This window comes from Cibotium barometz, chromosome 48 (genome assembly GCF_041138505.1).
Source record: "Cibotium barometz isolate CiBa-2024 chromosome 48, ASM4113850v1, whole genome shotgun sequence".
NCBI classification, from domain to species: domain Eukaryota; kingdom Viridiplantae; phylum Streptophyta; class Polypodiopsida; order Cyatheales; family Cibotiaceae; genus Cibotium; species Cibotium barometz.
In genome coordinates, this window is record NC_141093.1 from 45588368 (window position 1) to 45609741 (window position 21374).

At 40.6% G+C, this 21374-nt stretch overlaps 1 protein-coding gene across 4 annotated transcripts; it reads right to left on the reverse strand.

Annotated features, from left to right (window-relative positions):
• Positions 1-7561: 7561 nt before the first annotated feature.
• Positions 7562-15395, reverse strand: LOC147611218 (hydroxyproline O-galactosyltransferase GALT6-like). Of its 4 annotated transcripts, none has more exons than XM_086785884.1 (8): positions 14890-15395; positions 13613-14763; positions 12205-12428; positions 9792-10082; positions 9566-9694; positions 9311-9484; positions 8294-8401; positions 7562-8206 (listed from the first exon to the last, which is right to left on the reverse strand). In XM_086785884.1, exons 2-8 carry the CDS (start codon positions 14631-14633, stop codon positions 7994-7996), a joined length of 2160 nt encoding a protein of 719 aa, XP_086642010.1. In that variant the 5' UTR covers positions 14634-14763; positions 14890-15395; the 3' UTR covers positions 7562-7993. The 4 variants fall into 4 exon arrangements, with proteins under 4 accessions (XP_086642010.1, XP_086642007.1, XP_086642008.1 ...); XM_086785881.1 differs by having other exon boundaries at positions 9566-9697; positions 14890-15282; XM_086785882.1 differs by having other exon boundaries at positions 9566-9697; positions 13613-14725; positions 14890-15249.
• Between the last annotated feature and the right edge of the window lie 5979 nt (positions 15396-21374).

Sequence of the window (21374 nt, forward strand, 5' to 3'; positions counted from 1 at the left end):
CTCAATTCGATGTTTATTAACTTGCACCATGTCTTCTTCTTCCTATTCTATGTGGACTCCCGAGAGAGTTTCTTTTATTTATGAGAAGTCAATACAATGCAATACGGGGGTTTAAATGTGTTGGAAGTCTTCCCACCATTGCGTTGTGCATTCAATCCAAAATTATTTCCTTGTTGATCTTTTGAGCTTATTTTGCATTTCTTTGATTGTTGTGAATGCAACACAACGCAATTTATTGGTTTGAATATGTTGTTTATTTGCATATCGCATTATATTTGAGCTGATTTTTGGTGTTGGATTTTCCTTCATTGTTGATTCAATACAACGCGATATGGAACATTCAATGTGTTGGATATCCTCTTATTGCGTTGTAGTGAATTTTATCGAATATGTTTTCTTTGTTTGTCACTTGAGCCTATTTCGCATGTTGGAGTTCCTTTGATTGTGAATGCAGTACAACGCAATATGGGGGTTTTAATGTGTTGGAAGTTCTCTTATAGCGTTTTAATGTGTTGGAAGTCCTCTTATAGCGTTGTAGTGAGTTTTGTTCAAAATTGGTCCTTATTGGTCCTTTGCGTTGATTTTATGTGTTGGAGTTTCCTTCTTTGTGAATTCAATACAACGCGATATGGGGGGGTCCAATGTGTTGGAAGTCTTCCCATCGTGTTGTAGTGAATTTAATCCAAATTGTTTTCCTTGTTTTTCACTTGAGCCTTCTTTGGGTGTTGGAGTTTCTTTGATTGTGAATGCAGTACAATGCAATGTTTGGGCTTGAGTGTGTTTGTTGTCTACATATTAGGTTGTAGTATATTTATCCAAAAAATTTCTTGGTTAGTCATTTGAGCCATCCATCTAATTTTGTTATAGATGGCACGGACAAAGAGGACTATGAGGGGCTCCTCATCTAAGGATCCTAATATAGGGTAGAAAGATGGACCGGCAAAGAATATTTCCAGCCTTTGGTCAATTGAGGACTCAAAGGTATGAGCAGCATAGGTCCATTTTACGTGAACTGCGAAAGGTGCAGAGGCACATGTAGTGCGCAATTTCAAATCTCCCATTCCAGCGCCTTGTCAAATCCATTTGTTGAAAGGAACCACTATGGTATATGCGTTAGTAGGGCTCGGCGTTGGGTTACTTGCATGAGGCTAACGACGAGGATTGGGTCATTGAGCATTTTCAAGATAGCTACGTTCTAGCTGCCCATGCGCAGAGCATAACAGCAATGTTAAAAGGACATGTACTCATTTACAGCTTCTTAGGTTCAAATATGACAAGACCTTAGAGCCATTGTGCCTCACTGACACCACAAAGATGAAAGATATCCAGGAGATCCCCCCCCTGAACGCAAAGAGGTACTGTCATTGAAGAGACAAAGGTTAATTATTCGCGTGACACACGGCACAACGTACAAAAGACCAACAATGGAGCCAAAAATAGGTAGGCTAATACAAAGAGATTTGAGAGGGCAAGGAGAGAATTTGACTTTCAAGAATTGCATAGTTCTAATGTCCAATCTTTTAGGTATTTGGCCCCTCCTTTGTTGTGAGGTTGCCGGTGTGACACTCCTCAGTACTTCCCTTTCGAGGTGGGGATTGAGGTGTTATGTAGAATGCATAAGGAAGTCAACGATAGAGTTATGCAGGCTATTTTAAGGTTTGTTATTTCCATGCCTTAAACTTTAATTTAAAGTGTTATTCTTTCTCAAAGTAATACGATGTTAATTATATGTGCAGCCTGGTTTTATCAAATCTTCCCACGGGTATATATTTTGGATTCTCTTATATCCCTACTTCTGGTTGCAGAGGAGGTTTTCGATGCGGATATATGTCCATGGTTTAGGCACCTTGATTTGGACCATGCCTAGATTTTTGTAATGGCCTACCATGAAGCATAAGTGTCATGTGAATGAAATTGAACTTTTAGTATTCTGACATAGATACTAGATTTACCGTCTTATACTGTTTATTGACTTTTGTATTGACACTGGAGTTTGATTTTTATAGATACTAAGGCAAAGAGATGTTATCTTGTGAATTCATCTGCAAGATTTCATGGCAACGTGAGGTAGTAAGTCCACATGATCATTTTTTATATTACTCTAAGAGAGAGAGAGAGAGAGAGAGAGAGAGAGAGAGAGAGAGTATTGAGACAATTGAAAAATGGTGTGCATATCTATTAGAAAGTAAATAGCTAGTATTGAGGCCCTTACCTAGGAGGAGATTTTAGAGACAACGGAGATAATTAGATGCAGATTCCTAGAGCAACATGATGGCTTTAGCTTTGGTTGGAGAGTGTGCTACATCGCCATGTTGCTGCCTATTGCACTTAATGTTAGGATTGCCCTTAGAAAATGTAAGCATGCACTTCTTCTTCTAATGATACCTCAATTTCTTTATACATTCATTGATAGCACACATGTAATTTTTGTATGTGTAGAATCTATGATTAGCAGATTATACAGATTTGGATGTACAACTATACAAGGCCACAACAATTGAAACTCTAATTAACAATATTGGGCAACGAGAGCCTAATATGCTATATGCATTTGTGCCCCCTCCACAACAACCAAGACCAATGCCACCTCCACGAGACAGTATCCACAAATTCCAACTGATAGGGAGTGGATCCAACTTGAAGATTCACCATCCCCTCTATAGGAGCAAGCACAACAAGAGCAAGCTGCTGACTCTCCCCCCCCCCCCCCCCCAACAAGAAGAGCACTCACCCACACATACAGCAAGAGCAAGCTTCCCCTACCCAACGATGATATTCTGTGTCAGCCCATTCACCTTTGATGCAATGTGTAAATTCTTTGTATTAACTGCTCTCGACGTGTACAAAATTTTGACATGCTAAATTTTAACAAGGCATTTTTGTATCACCATGTTGTAATGATGATCTCTAAGAAAACCTGCTTTACGGTAATGTCTTTAAGTGTTCCTTTTGTTCTCCATGGTTCCGAATTCAAGCTATACTAAGTTTGTGTTATTAAAATTTCAGCAAACATGACTATGAGACAAAGATATGGAATAGGGTTCCATATTCAAGCTAAAAAGACCTTCTATATTTCATGTCAGTACAACATGATTTATGTTGGATGTTGGCAAGGGGAAGCCTTATGTCGTGTTGTATTGACTTGCACTATACAAGGTCTATATTGCACTAATATGCAACAAACGGGCCTCTAAATCTCCCGATATTATAATTTTTTGTTGTATACAACCGTATGGTTTCACGTTGCACAAGTATGCAACGTAGCCAATCGGACGTAGGCTTCCATATTCACACTATACTAACGCAAAGGTTGAAACAGGTGGGCAAGCGATGCCCAAAGTTGTCATTCGGAGCTTTGGACCTTTTTCCATTCTAAAGAAGACCAACGAGGTTTCTATGAAGCTAAAGCTACCCCCAATTGGACCATGCATGATATGTTTCATGTTAGTTGGTTGAAGCCTTATATAGGACCTCCTCTCTCTATTGAACACGAACCAGACATAGTGGATGAAGATGGCTCTCGCTAAAAAGAAACACTATTCCTCATCACAAAGTTTCAAGACTAGCGGACTAATGAAGCGGTGTGGCTTGACAAGTTCTTAGAAGATTATTTGTCTTTATTGACAGACTACTTGGAGGCTTTGTAGCTTCTGTCAGCAGAAAGGGATGTCATGTGCATCCTACACTTGAATGCCATGTGGACATATCTGACAGCAGACCGGTTTATTATTCCTTCCCAAGACTATAATAGGGATCTCCTTGCTCATTGTAGATCATCTCTCTCCACTTGGAGTTAGGTTAGATTAGGCTTTATGTTTTCCTTTTTGGGAAGGTCAATGGCAATAGGACATTGTACTACTTTTGTACTTTATGAATATATTGAATATACAACCATCTCTCTCTCTATATTCTTTGTCTATGTTGATTGTTCTTGCATCAAGAGTTCCTATAGAGTGCTTAGGGAAAAAAAAAGACTCCTAGAGCTTTCGCATATTACAACACTTTATACATGCACATCTTTGTTTTACCAGTTCTGAGTATCCATGGACAATTATCATTATATGAGCTTGCAAAGCAATGGTCTCAATCTATGATACTAACTACTTTGTTTGGTATTCGTTTGTTCTATGTACTGGAGGTATAAGCCATTCTCCTGAAGATGCTCATGAGGTTGATGTCTGGGCGGCAAGCCTTTCCCTTAAAGAGATCAACAAGTGTGATCTGGTAGCACCGTCAGCTCATGGAGCTATGGTTTGATGGAGTTGACCATATTCTGGAAATCTTACCTCCACTATTGGCTTTCTGCATCTGCTCTCACTATATGTAAACTTCTTCCTCTTGCTATGAGAGCTAAAAGTACACTAGTATCAGTGTGAGGAAGATCGAGTTCCTGCAACAACTTATTGAAAGCACGGCGGCCATCACAAGTTCCGTCGTGTTGGCCTTCAACTTCCTCCTGTCTGACAAAGTTCTAGAGCGTTCATTATAATTGACTTCGATTGTCGATCCAACTCAGTTCCTCATACCTTCCGGATAATTTTTGCATAGGAAGGACCCTGCCTTGATTGTAAATTGTAAATATTGACTATTGGCCAGTATCCATTAGCAAAATCTGAATCAATTGAGAGAAGAAGCCAGTCCTCCAGCTTTCTTAGTTAAGCAGAATAGTTCCCACTTGACTTTTGATTTCCTGCCATTTCATATAATACATCTTCCAACATAGCCAGCTGTCTGTTGGAGCAGTACGATATATAAATAACACTTGCCACCATAATTCTATTGATGAATATAATTTTCCATGCTAGAGATCAAGAAACGGAATGGTCCAGTGGCATCCTTTTTTCCAACTTTCTGGAGCACCCAACCCCAACTTTCTGCACTACTCAAAGGACAAAGAAAATTGCAAGGAAAGTATATACTGAAGATCCAAAGATAGCACAGGTTGCTACTGCACCCAGTCCTAAGAAGAAAAGAAGGTCAAGATGGTATTATATGAAGAGGTGTTTTTCAGAGATCAAGAAGGCCCAATATGACACTCATCATCTTATCCCAAGGGCTGCCTTCATCCGTGTAGTAAAGCAAATATGTGACTGGATTGGACTCTTGACCAAAAGTAATACCCCATACAAAAAGTGGCAAGTTTCTACATTGTGGTGCTTGCAAGAAGCAGCTGAAGACTTTCTTATAGATTTCATGAATGATGCCTATATTGCTGTTGCACATGCACACGGATTTCTCAGTGGTGAGCAAGCTTAGGTATAGATTTGATAAAGTTCTCAAGTCACTTCCCCACATAACGATACTGTCGAATAGTAATGTATCAAATACAAGATCAAAACAAGATCAATGTTTTTGTTGTTTTTTTAAATGAGAAAAGTGTGTGTGTGTGTGTGTGTGTGTGAGTGAGAGAGAGAGAGAGAGAGAGAGAGAGAGAAATATTAATGTCTACCAAAGACCCCGAGGGTCTATGAGACCAAAAGTGATACAATGATACCATGGATATACTGAGCCATGAAAAACTGGGAAAAAAAAGTAAAGAGAAAACATCTAACACTACTGTATGCACATGTAATCAACAAATGATCCTACGCAGAGTGAGATGCCATGATCAGCTAATAACGACACCTGCCTCAGCTAAAACTGATCCAATGGCGAAGGGAATGTCAGGCCTCTGTGAGAGCGTGTTATAACGACAGAGAATCTCCTAGATCTGTCTCTATAGAATGGAGGGCTGTGGCGCTCTAGATGGAGGGCATGGACTGAAGCACTTATGGGGGAGAGCGGGGACATCTGTACCACATCATCAGTATTTGTTTTCGGTATTTTCTTGGTGTCCCTTCTCTCATGTCTTTCATATGAGGCAAATGTCCTACACCAATACCATCTACAACCACCACCAAAATCATTAATGGCCTGCACCGATGAGGGCACCTCTTAGCCGTCTCTCAAGATGGGATACTTGGAGAAGAGAGAGAGAGAGAGAGAGAGAGAGAGAGAGAGAGAGAGGCTATGTTAGACGTGTACGAAAGACCTTAAGGGGTCTATGAGACCAAAGGGAAGTAATTGTTTTTTTCAGTAAAACACCCAGGTATGCCATTGAGTTTCAAGCACAGAGAATTGAGCACCCTCAGAAGTTATAAACTTAACAAAAAGGCACAACATGACAAGGACTCTCTGTGGGGGTGGGGGATCAACATGAGAGAGAGAGAGAGAGGCTATGTTCGATGTCTACAAAAGACCTTAAGGGGTCTATGAGACCAAAGGGAAGAAATTGTTTTTTTCAGTAATACACCCAACACACAGGTATGCCATTGAGTTTCAAGCATAGCACCCTCCAAAGTTATAAACTTAACAGAAAGACACAACATGGCAAAGTTCTCTCTCTCTCTCTCTCTCTCTCTCTCTCTCTCTCAATATGTGCATGTGCAGGTCTCCACCTGATATGATGTTCAAGACCACCAAAGATTCACAAAACAATGCTGACAAATGCATGACTTCAATGATCTAATGATGGCTCACAAACTACATGAGTCCAATTTGCAGCTATAACACTTCCAAAAAGAGTTTATATATATATATATATATATATACTTTTAAAAGAAAGAATAGAATCACTAAAAACAAACAAATCAAAAATAGGAAAGCTTAGTATAGAACACCCGAGAAGAAATAATAATTGTAATAATAATAACTTGCAAAACTTGACGAATACATAACTAAATCACACACCCACATACACATTCTTTATTGAACCACAACAAAAGAATTTCTAACAAACAAGCTAAACAAATTTTGAATGACTAATTAGCAACAACAAAGCAAACTTTAAATGTCTAATTCACTAAAACAAAACAAGCAAAGACAAGAATACAAAAAATGCAAACTTTACCTCAAAGATTGTCCAATCATGAAGTATAAGATCATCAACTCCATCATGCATAGCATGGACTAGGTGCTACAACATCCCTGCTCACGTCATCAGTGCCCAAGAGTAGGTGCAAGTTTACATATATATATAAATTTGTCCTAACCAAGAGGACAATTTTTATACAGAGACCAACGAGCTGAGTTTCTATCACTTCTCCATAGGTAAAGGGCAGACTCAGCCATGATGAAGGCTAGCACTTACAACTAGACTAGCAAAACAATCACTCCCCTATTAAAGCAATGATTACGCAAGACTAGAAGCAATGATAAATAACAACTAACAGCTAAAATGATTGGCCCTAGGCCCAAGATCCGCCTGTAGTTACCATTTTTCACAGCCTGTTGGCACCCACCCGTAGGCGCTTTTTCAACCACCCATAGGCGAAGCCACTGAGGAAGCACCATGTGGGGTTTTGAACCCAGAACCTCCTAGTCCTAGACAAACATCTCTACAAGCTATCACCTCATTGGCAAAGAAGAGTTTATATTAGCATCACATGTGCTCACAACATTTGCTAGAGGTCAAAGATTAGCCGACTCTTATGAATGGCAAAAACAGCCATTTGAGTTACTTAGATGGCACTTAATGGACTTCAAAATAAATAGAAAAGGAGAAAAAGAACATCAGATATCAGAAATGGCTGGTTCTTGTCATTTAAAATGAGTCAAGAGGACAAGCTGTTGCTTCATAATACTTGAAGCATTTCTAATCATGTTACAGATTGGCAGTGTGCACAGATTATTGAGCCTTGAGATGTGCACAGAGCTTCTGGCTTGAGGCAGAAGCTCTGAATGAAAATTCATGTCTCAAATGTAACTCATACTCGCTTCCAGAGGCAGAAGGCTGAGATGCTTGAAGCCATGTTTAAAAGTAACTAACACTCACTTCCAAAGGCAGAAGGTTGAGATGCTTGAAGCCCTGCATATATGTATCTGCATTCCAAGCTCTAAGGTATCGAAAGGTTGCCATCTTAACAAATCAATAAAAGAATGATCTATTACTTCTACAGGAAGTGTTGCACGGACATGTGGTGCTCCGATGTAGTCTCATCGTCCTGCTTTTGTATCATCTGTTGTAGTTACAGCAATGCAATTCTCCTTTCAAGAGCTTCTTCCACATGCATAGCATCTGGCGAGCTGATTGATAATGAGCTATTATATATCCATCCTCACATCCAGCTTGATAAAACTTCCAAATGTTCACATACTGCACACTCTCGCTGTCATGCTGATATTTCTTGACCCATAATCCCATGCTAACATCCTCCATTTTAAATAGCTGCAAGTAAGTTGACAGAGGAGTATCATATGAACCATGCTCTAGCACATAATAACAATTTGAATCAAAAAGGCTCTTACAGCGCACCTCTAGAGCTCTCTTTCTATTCTGTGTCACAATAAAGCTTGCAATCTTTCGTGAAATAATGTATCCTGGACCATTTGCATAAGTAGGGTACTCTTCATCAGGCCATTCCTGCATCAAATTCAAAACCTACGTTAGCACAGAGCCACACCATGCCCGTTGCCGCCATCCCCCCACAAAAAGAAAAGTGTGTGTGAGAGAGGAAGAAAGAAAGAAAGATATATTAAGCGTCTACTAAGGACCAATGGGCGTATGAGACCAAAGTGATACAATATAATGTCCATAGCATAGCTGCAGATCTCATCATGGAACGGAAAAATAAAATAGAAACAAAACAAAGCTATCTCACTGGGGTGATACAAAACTATCCATGGAAATCTCATCATGGAATACCAGGAACATGGAACAGGAAAGAAGCATCAGCCCCCACTAGATGGTACACCACTCTCCAAGATATCAAGCATGGGGCTAATCAGTATGGCCAAGAGGTCTCCCTCAGCTACGTCACATGGAAAGGTAGCTCGATGGCGGTGTAGCATGTCTTGAATTTGGTGCTCATGAGAGGATTGTGGCCGACGTCGGGGGGGCGGGAGCATCGGGCACCTCGAATGCGGAGGGAGCGTCGGGCACGCTCGAATGCGGAGGCCCGATCTGAGGTAACTCCTCTCGGGCAAGGTGGGTCGGGAGCAGCCCAAGGTGGGTCCATGGGATCCACTGTATGGGTGTCCTCCTCCTGGGTCTGGAAGAAGCTAGTGATGGTTGGCTGGCAAGGGAGGGGTCAAGATGGCCAGGGCCGAAACTCTCTCAAGAAAGACACAGAGAGAGGAAATTTTTAAAGTCATAGCCAAGCCAGTGGACTATATATGGTCCACATGATCGCAAGGAAATGGGACTTGAACTCGACTTCTCAATTAGGAACCCAATGCACAAACCGCTATACCAGCATGACACAGAGAGAGAGAGAGAGGGGGAAAGGGGGGGGGGTAGTAGAAGTGGGGGTGGTTCTGATCAAAGGCATACCTCAAATGTGACTGCCCATTTTCCAGTTCGCAATGGCCTGTGGAACATGTTCAAGTTTCCCATATACAAATTCTCTGCTTGATTAACCATCTTCAGCTCATTCAAAACTGCATCCACTCGAATGAAGGAATCATCATCGCACTTCATTATGTAGTTCGTTGACAAATTACGAACCTGTGCCAAAAATATCCTCACTAAATCCAGTATATGATGCAGAATCAATACAGAGCTCAAGTAAGCATTTAAGACACATACCCCATATTCACAGATTGCCAAGGTCTTAAGAACCACAAGATCATAGTCATCCATGAAAGGCAGTATCACCATGTCACCATAGTATTCTGCTTCTTTCTTTGTTTGCAGGTTGATGTCTCTGTCTGGGTGCTGCTGAAAAGAAGGGAACAATGCTGACTATACCAACAATAGAGTAAAGTCATAATCAGTTTTTTTTGAAAGCTCTTAGATCTTTGGAGGCTCGTACCATGGCAACAAAGAAGCGTGCCACCACTTTAGCTGACTGTATCGGTTCTGCTTGAAACCAAGTTGACCTTACGGCCATCCTTTCCACAAAGTGATTGCTTGCAGAGAGCACCCCAATGAAGAGACTAATTGGCCCACCACGTAGCTTTGGGGCTCTCCAAAGTTGCCAGTTCTCGAAGATCCACTCATCTGATGTCTTTGGGGGAATGGAAGGAAGTGACGTGGCAAGAACAGCTTGCAAGTCCACATCACCACCAACAAAGGAACTGACTGTATTCTCCTCCAAAAGACCCTGCAATCAACGTCAAGCTCTCTCTCTCTCTCTCTCTCTCTCTCTCTCTCTCTCTCTCTCAGACAAGAGGCTAGATTGATTAAACAAGAGCAAAACAGAGCCCTCACACATGACCTACATCCATAGGACATGGATCCACCCTGACATGCCAGAAGAGCACTTTCTCACCTTAACCAAGGAAGCGTTTTTTGAGATGCCAAGGTACAAAACGACTCATTTTGACACCTGCAATTAGATATGTATGGAGAAGCACTGTGTCTCTCACAAGTTGCATGTAGAGACAGGCTAAGAGGTGGCACTGGCAAAAAACTGCAGGGTTTGTAGGGTATGTAACAAGATCCCTAATATGAGATTTGAAGGTGCTGTCACTGAATATTCAAAGAGGGACGGGTACTCTATGCAGAATGAGGGGATCAGACGTGTGGTCCTCTACTTGCACGAGATTCATAGGCCTAGAGAGAAAATCTTGCAAAAGCAAGCTGGCAGACAGGAAGACACCACCCAGACATGCATTACTTCTTCCTTTCCATTAATCAGCCAACACGGAGTGCGGGAGTCCACGGGCCACGGCATATATGCAAGTTGGTAAGTGATTGAACTCTTGAGTGGGGGTCTTGAGATCAATCCCCACTCGCTGAAGCCGATGGACAACCCGTCATATTTCGCCTACGGGCAGGCTTTGGACTCTCCCTGCTCCCTGTGGGTCGAGCTTGGAGAGGAGAAACATCATTAACTGATTAGCAGGATCAATACTTGGAAAACACACACACACACACACCTGTACAGGCACACACGCAACGTGTGGGAGAGAGACAATCAAACCTTGGACTGAGGCCAACACGAAGGGGCCTAGTCTTGAGACATCTAGGAAACTTGCAGCATGAAGCAGACCCAGGATTTGAGAAACTACCTAGAGATCACATAGCAACCAAAGACTTGCAGCATCTAGAAGGCTCAAGATTTGTGGTGCAGGGGTACCAACCATGGAGCCAGCCAGGCCAGATATGGATCATGCATATGCTCCATGGACCATGCATGGCCTCAAACAATAACATTTCTCCAACGCATGTGTAACCCCATTTCTTTGACAGAGGGTGAGGTTGCTGCCGCACAAGTCACTAGTGCTTCACAGTGCTTTTCTAGCATCTGCTATGTTACAGTTACCTGCTCTCTCTCTCTCTCTCTCTCTCTCTCTCTCTCTCTCTCCAAAACGAGTGCTTAGGGATGGATGACAGTTAGCTAACATATATTCATAGGACATGGATGAGACTCTCCCTTCCAGAATGAAGTGTATGTGAGACCTCATGACCACTTAGATTTTCATGGGCCAGATCAATATCATTACAATGAATCCAAATTGAGGACCAGAGATGTGTGGCACTTTTCTTGAATGAGATAGAGACACAGGGGCAAACTCATGGGGGGCAAGATGACCATGGCCAAACACTCGTCACATAATGTTTGGCGCCAAGCAAGAATGCTAGACGATGAGGACACACAAGGACACCCAGCCAGCATACGCCTACATCAGAACGTCCTCCTCAAACTTCAGATACTTACGCTGGAGACTCACTAAACCCACAGGACCAGGATTCTTGGAACCACATCCCCAATCCAGAGGAGACCATAGACAGGGAAATTATGGACATATTCCATGAGCGTATGCACAGTTCACCATCCATGAGTGTATGCACAGTTCATTATAGGGCCCTTTGAAGGATGCAATCTTGACCCGCGCCTTTGCTACTCCAAGGTCTATACAAAGAATGAACTTGCAGACTTAGCAGAGGAGTACTTAGGTTGGAGTATTCAGTCTGTTGTCAAGTTCTTCAAATAAGTGGCTTGAAAATCCCAGACCTTTTCTGCACTGCATGGTACTCAGATTGGATTAAGCCAACATGGTTGTCAAGGCAAGACGCCCTAGAGGCAGATGCAGATAGAGAGAGGCCACACCAATCCACTTGCGCCATGTGAGAGCGCCTAATCCCCCATTACAAAGGCATACCCTTTAAGTAGTCCTTAATAGGTCTATGCTTTTTTTTTTCAAATACAACATATTGTTGCAAAAGTCCTAAATCACAAATCTATTCACAACATTTTGAAGTAGGAAATTGCTACTTACTGTAGTATAGGGGAAGGAGGTGACATGCTTGCCATCAACGCTCATGTGATACCCCTCTAATCCTGCCCTCACCGTCAAAATGAAGGAGCGGTTCTGAGAAAAAGGGTATGGCCAGCTGAACTCAGGTTTCTCCATTTTTTCAATCAGTCTGTGAAGCCACCATGATGGCTCATTCCCATCCCGGTCTCCTTGAGACCACTTTTCACACTTTGGAAGGCCTTCCACTGGCATATGCAAACCCATTACAAAATTATCAAAAAAAACTTAAACCACATCTCTCTCTCTCTCTCTCTCTCTCTCTTCCCCTTTTCACACACACACACAGTGTAGGTACAAATCTATGTTATATGTATGTATGTATGCATGTATATGTGCATGGATGAATGTGCATGTATCCATTATGTAGATATGTATGCATGTCTGTCCATATGAATTCCTATATGTACATTGTATACACATAATTAAGTCATTTACACTTGGTTTCGCAGACTATGTTATCTTTTTTTTACATGATGAGATTCCATGGACACATTGTACACCTTTTGTCTCAGACAATGAGCCAGACACATCTCAAACCTTCATCACAGATTTTTTTGGTTCCCATCAGGCAATTACGATGCCCACCACTCAGACTTGTCCAGAGGAGAGAGCACAGGCAGTACAACTGAGCCCATGACCCTCTGGGGCTTGACCATGCTTCCAGGGAATCACTAGAGAGAGGGAACGGGGTCTCTCTCAAGCCCAACGTCCCCACCCCCAGAGATCTACACCTTCCCCCAGCTGCAGATACAGGACATCCTCAGATGCTATAGAGATGTATAGTACGTGATCCAAGTTTTTTTTTTCAACTGGCCTTTGGCCCAAGATCCTCCCATAGTTACCAAATTTCACCGTCCATAGACAGCTGCCCGTAGGCGCTTATTTATCCACCTGTAGGCGATGCCGCCGAGGAAGCACCAAGGGGGGATTTGAACCCACGACCTCTTAGTCCTAGGCAAACACCTTCACCACTTGAGCTATCACCTCATTGGCGTACCTGATCCAGTTTTTCATGGATCATAACTCATTTTCAGGCTCATAGACCCTATAGGTCTTTCATATACGTTTAATACAATCTCTCTCTCTGTCACACACACACACACACACGCTGTATGTGTACACATAAATGCATGTATGTTTATGTACGTATATCCATTATCTATCTAAAAGATAGATACATGTAAGCACAAAGCCAGTCTTTGAGGTCTTCATAATTTTGTCATAATGGAGAACCTCCACACACTTAAAAATCAACGCATGAATGCATATGATTCTAACATAATCAATGATGTGTGTGTGTGTGTGTGTGTGTGTGTGTGTGTGTGAGAGAGAGAGAGAGAGAGACAGAGAGACAGAGAGAGAGAAAGACCTGTCTCATAATATTGGGACCGACTACCATCACAGCGTTGACTTTTACCCCACTGGCCCTTGGAGAATGAGTTCAGCTCAATCACAGGTTTGTCACTCCAATCGCCCTTCAGCCTAGGGTTTATGTGTAGAATCCTGGATGGCTCCTCATTTTCAGAGTCCTTGGGACCATGCAGCTCAAACATAAACTGTGAAACCTCGTTCAATGCAGACCCAGCATCACCGATGTGCCCGATGCTGGGCTTAGATTCATAGTGCGGTGGGCGAAGCATTCCTACCACAGTTATGGATGAGCCAACAGTCAGGCCGCAAGGGAACTTCATGAAATGATGTGCTTCCTCTATCTCTTGCTCTTCCATAAAGATTGATGTTGGGCACGGTGTGTCTCTTTTCCCATCGGAATGGGGCAAGAAGTTTGTGTTGTTGCAGAGGAATTCACGCTCTCTCCAGGCTTTTCTGCCTGCTTTCACTGCCAGATTGACTGCTTTGCGGAAACCTTTGACCTTAATTTTGCGATACTCTGGCAGCGGTGGCACCCACCTTCCTTGCTTGCCAACATCAAAAATAGCAAGATTCTCGTGGTTGTGAGTGTCCTCTGGGCGGATATATGCCCTGCCTCCATCTACATTTGGATGCAAATCTTGAGATTCCTCAATGATGCTCTCTGTGGGATTGAGATGAGGTTGGAGCATATCCTGAATCAGGTGCATGGAGCCTGCCGCCACTAGCTGATGTGTGCCTGTGATTTCCTGCTGTGCTTTCAGTTCTCTCGACTGAGGCTGCCTTTTGAGGCCCATGGTGGTCCTCAAATTCCAGTCATACAGGTCTTCTTGTTCTGCTGGGGGGCAGGGTATGAGGACAAGGTTGAGCCGGAGAAGCTGGGGTGATACCAGGCTGACACAAATCAAGGCCAGGAGAGCCAAGACCAGCAGGGCCTGTAGAGAAGATTTTGGCTTCGATTTCACATGGTTTCTCAGAAATTTGTGCAACTCACCACCAATAATTCTCCAATCATGTGGCATGACTTTGCCTCCAAAAAAGGCAGCCGAAGTCACCTAAGAGTTGTGGAGGCCACAGGTAAGATTTACCTTCAGCCTCCCCAGTTAGGATTTTCCTTCAAAAATCCAGTTGATGCTTCTTAATTTTTGAAGGCTGCCGAGCTCAAAAGAAAGCCAAGAATAAATTTTATTTTATTTTATTTTTTAAACAAGATTTTTCCAGCAGAAAATGAGCTAGAGATGGCAAAAACAAAGGGGAAAAGAAGAGGGAAACATGTACCACGAAGCTTGACAGTATCGAGCTGCACACGGTGGGTGGGCATATGAAAGGAGAATTTCTAGGTTGCTGCATTTTTGCTTTCTGCTTTTGAAGTTGCCTTTTTAACCGTTTCCTTCCCCTTGTGTCTGCTTGGGAGACACAACAGGGAATATCGTGAAAAAAAATTTTAAAAAAAATAAATCACATTATTCAAAGAGTGCCCGCAAGTCTATCTTTTCGGTGCCCCATACTCCTCTTCTCCAAAACTTCCAAGAATTCCATTGCTAAATTCTGCACGCTTTTCATGAAAATTAACTGTTTTTTCTCTCTCTCTCTCTTGAAAGTTTTCCATGTGAACACTGAAGACACGGAGAAGTGCGTGCAAAAAAAAGAAGGCAGGCTTGCTTTGGAATCACCGAGCCAAGATTGTGGTTTCTTTTTATCAACTTTGGCAGTAGTGCTCTCTTAAATCATCGAGAAAAAACGTACCCGCTCCCCTCCCTGCTTTTTCTAGGTGTATGTGTGTTGGTTTTGGAAGGACGTGCACTATACACTCTTATCAATCAATTAATTAATTTTTGTGATTCAATTAATTGATTTTTGTGAGGGTCACCTATTTCAAATAAAGTCTAATGTTTACCTGCTTAAGTTTATATGTAATCGCTTTAAAAAAAGTCTCATATTTGGAATTATTTAAATTATAACAAGTTATGAATATTTTTTGTGTTTGAAAAAATTGTTTATGAAATTAAAGTAAACAAAAATAGTTTTACCGAAGATCCTAACAAAAAATAGAATTAGTAAAAAAAGTCTATAATTGAAGATTTTTAAAAACGGTTTTTTCAGCTCTAGACAAAAAAGGAACAAAATCATGAGACTTGACAATAGGCTTTGCTAGGTAGATTGTCCTCCACACAAAAGAATATTCGTCGGAGTAGTCGAGGCGAGAAGCTTCTTCATCATCACTATCCAAGGGGATTGGGTTGCTTTTGCTACCAAGCACGTCATTTTCTTCGTCTTCTATTTCTTCTTCGAGACCATCACCATAGCCTTTTGGTTCTTCCCTCTACTAAGACCACGATCATCCTTGAAGTACCTAAAAGGAACATTTTCGAAAAGAAGATTTCATTAACGTCTATGTATTGGAGTAACATGTGGCATTTTCATGACTTTCCACATTGCTATAGCCCTTCTCTTATCCATGCCATCGTCTATCTTCGAGATAATCCAATTTATAGTAGAGTAGTACTTCCCACTACAAGCAGCATGTGCAACAAGGTCGACTCAAGGGTCACACCAAGCCTATTTGGTATAAAAATATCCATGTACACATATGCCTGGTCAAACAAGTTGATAGGCGACAAAGAAACTTTGTTTTCTAAATCACCTTGTCCATAAAGTGCATGTTTCTCACTCCCCTTTGTGATTTCTTCGGCAATCACACTGTGGCATAAGAATCTAAAGTGGGGTTTCCTTCATACATTAGCCTAGCATGCCTTCATTAGTGTGTAAACAAACTTGCCTAAGACCCTTACACATGACAATCCCGCTGGTGGTTTGGACACATTGCAACCCATGTACTTCTTAATAAGCTTACCAATACTCGCCAAGGAGGAGCCCATGACCCAAACAACCATTTAAAAGTATAGATGACTCAATGTACCACCTTGTTCCAATGCAAAAAGCCCACATAAGCACTTGACATGAATGAAATGATCCAAGGGTTCCCAATAAACAAGATCCATGTCACGATTGCCCACACCAATGGTGACAAAGAGGCAGAGTAACAATAAGTGAAAAAACATACATCGCAATAGTTAGATCTATAGAAGTTCCAGTGATATCCTCATGGGCCATTACAACATTTGTAATATTGCCTACAACAGGACACCTAGCATGCTTAGGAGCAGACATACCAGCAAACAGAAAGCAACACACATAGAAATGAATATATACAAAGCAACACACATAGAAATGAATATATACAAAGCAACACACATAGACACAAACAGACAGAAAGGAACACACATAGACACAAACAGACAGAAAGGAACACAGTACTCGACACCCCACAAATAGATAGAAAGCAACACGACCTGCACACCCAAACCAACAAACCACAATAAATAGAGAGAGACAAACCACAGATAGACATGAGAAAAAGCATAGACATACATAGACAATGAAGCAAGACCCAGATAAAGTTATAAAGGTGCCCACCCACACAATGAGCATGGTACCATAGACAAGCCCATCAATGCTAAACCACTCCCCTCATAACCCAAAACATAAAGAAGATACAACAATAGGAAGATAGAGAAAATAAATTGTATGTTATCTTCATGCAAACCGACTTAAGACCACGAGCAGTAGCATGCAACCTGACCAAACACCAACGAATGCCATATGCCGAGGGAACCATATAGAGGCTAGTAATGAGCACGACGTGGCTAAAAAAACCATAGACACCCAAGACATGGAAGTCGATGCCTCAAAAAGAGGAGCCCACTCCCCCCCCTCATTCTTGCATTAAAGGAAAAAAAGAATATTTGATGGAAATTAAAGCAAAACAAAAAGATGTTGGGGTCCTATTGAGTGACCTCTTTAATGTGGTAAAGCGAAATCTAAATGCCTATTGATGGCGGTGAGGATGAGAATGATCACCCAATAATAACTTATGGACATGGAGATTATTTCATCCCTAAATCGAGCAAGATGGCCCATTGATGTTGATGGGGAAAGATTCACCAAATAATAAGTTAGTAGAGAGTGGAGTTTATTTCATCCTTATCTAACTATTCCTATTTCATCATAATGACTTAGGGTCTTTACTAGCAAACTTGTTGGTCGAGCAAGATCACATGCTGTCTTTTCTCTTTGGATTTAATTTAAGCTTTAGATTTTAGATAACTTAACTTTGAAGTTTGAATCTTGCAATCATTGTTTGATAGATGGAGAATTTAATATAAGGCGGCCAAATCATGTATGCACAACTACTTTGGAGGTGGTGGTTGTTGCAATCTAGAAGTTATGTTGATGAAAGAGGAAGACAAGTTTGTATCTAATATTTCACACTTTCTTGAATTGAAAAAGTCATTATAATTTGTTGTTGGTCCTAATCTCACAAACTATTGTCTCGCTTGTGATTGTTGATGAGCACCTCGAATACAATTTTAATCCTAATGACTTTAAGTGATGGTTCAAGGGTTGTAAAAAGTGTGCAAGAAAGTTTGTTTTCCTTCTTTTCCTATGGGTGAGAGCTTGCACATGTTTGGTAACAAAGAGACATTTGTCAAAAGCATTATGCTTGTCAGAGGGAATAAGAAATATTAGTCTGTGAATATTTTGTTGTTCATGGTAAAAGAAATGTAAGGTATTTACAAGGTATCTCTCTTATATGCCATACAACGTTTACTATTAATTGTCCTTCTTTCCACCTTTTACGGTGTAGTGTTGCACTATATGTTTAAGGAAGACCATAGAAAGCATTTTGACTAGATTTTAAATATCAAGGTAAATCAAAGACTTTACTCTTCTTATATCAAATGAATGGATCTCAAAAACTTACTATTCATCTATACCTTCAACATGGTTGTCCAACTTGCCATAATAACCACTACAAAGAATATGTGTGTTAGAATAAATTAGTTAGCATATTTTTTCCCCTCTTAACAACCCCTACGAAGATGGTTTGCTATAAGAGAGAAACACTAATTATATTAGCTTGCTGAAGCCTAGAAACAAAATTATCTTCACTCATCCACTCAAATTAGATTAAGAAACCCACAAAAAGCAATCATCAATTCTTTTTTAAAAAGATGTATGCTTTGTTAAAGAAATTTTATTCTAGATCCTAAACTACATTGTATAGAGAAATATTTTGAAAGAAGCCTCATATTCTATGATGAAGGGAGGAAAAATGTGCAAGTAGCTAAATAATAACAAAATGCATGTTATCAACACACTTTATTTAAAAATTGTCAAACATTATGCTGCTTATTTACAAATTCTGACATTCTACTTTATTTAAAAAATTGTCAAACATTCTACTGTTTATTTACAAATTCTGATACACTTTATGAGATTTTTAACATGTTTGTATTTTATTCACTTGATGATGCTCTCTCTAGTACATCCTTTGCCCATGAATTATGGATAAAGTTCATGAAAGAAATCTCAATTTATAAGGACTCAAAGGCAAGACTAAAGCTATGCACAATTCCCATTGTTTTTAACTTTATAACTTTTTCATAGTATATATAGTATTGCATTTAAAAAAACTCTCTTTAAAACTAGAAACTTTGTATCTTTAAAATTATAGAAGAGATAACATTTCATCTCAATTGTACTCTCATGCACTTTGTGATTTTTTCCATCCAAAATAGTCTTGCACATTCCATGTTTGATTAAATACGCAACAAAGGCTTTCACTTAAGCTTTCTAGTTTCCCTCTTGAAGGTTGGATTGTAAGGGTCCAAGCAATTGGATTGGTAAACCCTGAGGGTTTGACACCCCTTGAGGCTTCCATTCCTATTTTCCAATGTGCTTTCATGCTCTAAATGGGTTATACTCCCTGGTGAAGACTATGCTTGTTGTGCTACAACTTCCCCACCATTTAACAAGAGGCACCACTCTCTCGAGGAGTAGAACTATTAAACTAGAGTGGATTTAGAGTATTCTATCGATTCATTGCTTGTTTTAGCTTGCCCATGAGTTGCAAAATTTGTGGTAGAAGCAATGTGTGAAGTGGTTTAGTGTGATATTGAGTGGTAGAAGGAGTTTGTGAAGTGGTTTAATGTCATATTGAGAGGTTAGTGAAGTAGAAGGGTGATAAGAGTAGATGTTTGAGTGATTTTTTTCTAGTAATTTACCATTATTCCTTGTTGTTTTTTCTTGTTTTTTGATCAATGAGGGTGATGGTAGATGGACGAGCCTCCGAGAACTAGTTTGAAGTCCCACGACCTCCCAAGGTACTAATCTCCTCACTAATTATATCACTTTTACTTAATTTTAGCTTAGTTAGACTAATTAGTAACTTCAAAATGAGGCTCCTCTCTGCGTAATAAGTGGTTTAGGGGGTAAAATAGGCCCAAAGGGAAGGTTATAATCAAAACTATGCAAGAAACATAGGTAAAAACTACACTCTAGAAAGTCTTGTTTGCCACAGTGGGAAGTCCCATTGTTGGCTTCAAAGTCCTATCGCTAGCATTTGGTGTCCAATCACATTGGAAAGTACTATTACTGGCTATTTTGGACCTACAGAGCCATTAATAGTACTTTTCAATCACATTGGAAAATACTATTACTAGTTATTTTAGACCTATAGAGCCATTAATAACAATGAAACCCACTAAATGTGGAATAATAGACAGATTCATAGCATATTTGGCAGAGAATATTGAGGGACGTGTCTATTGATTGCACAAAATCTCAAAAAAAATATCAAATCTAATAGTCAGGAGATACATACAAGCTAAATATTCCTATCATTGTGAAAGTCCTATTGTTGACTGCGCTGTGACCGTTGTACGACCAAAAGTTGGCACGAGAAATTTTTGGGCTCTATTGTCATTGAAATTTCCTCCGATCATTGACTGCAAAGGTGAAATCATTATATGACCAATCATTGGTATGAGTAGTTGTCTATCTAAAAGGTCTTATCATCGATTGGAATGACTGCTAAAGCTAAGGAACCCCTCATAGATCAATGAATTAGTCAAATCTCAAACCAAGATAGAAAGGTCTCAACCCCTTGTTATCTTAGGTGAATTCTTTGCGCAAAGAGTTAGAGTCAACAATGAGGAAATAACTCAGTATGAGGATGCCGAAGGCAACCTCTATGATATCCTAATTGTGCATAGAAACTTGGATGAATCCTTGAGATTCCCAAGTCCAAAAGTGCCAATCAAGGAAGGAGATAAGCTAATGTGGATCCCCAAGCCATGAAGAAATAGAAAATCCTAGAAGGATTCAACTACACAAGGATGGGTGGCCATTGAAAGGTCACTAACAGCAGCCCAAGGATACTACCATGGAAGAACTCAAATTTGGGTGCCCAAAAGACCATCCATATAGAGGAACAACTGTCCTAGAGTGGGAGAAGAATCGTTAACAAAATCATCATTGTGCTCTGGACCGTGCATTGACAAGCCTCACCAAGGCAAAAATGGATACCTAAAAGCCAGGATAAGGGGAAAGCAAAGATCGAGCACACATGAGTACCTAAATAATAAGAGTAACTACAAAAGCAAATCCAAGACTTTACATGCACAATGTCATACTAAAATCAAGAACATATGCAATAGGCATGATATTGCCTATTGGGGCCTAGGCATTTGTTCATTAAGAGGTCTAATCGCCTATCGTTAGACCTCCCATCATCGATCCACTAAGTCCCATCGTTGATGGAGCCGTCACTTATGCCACATCATCATGAGGCTATAAAAGGCAAGCACCAATAATTGCAACCCTATTTTGTAATCATGCAATCGAACTAATTTAAAAGC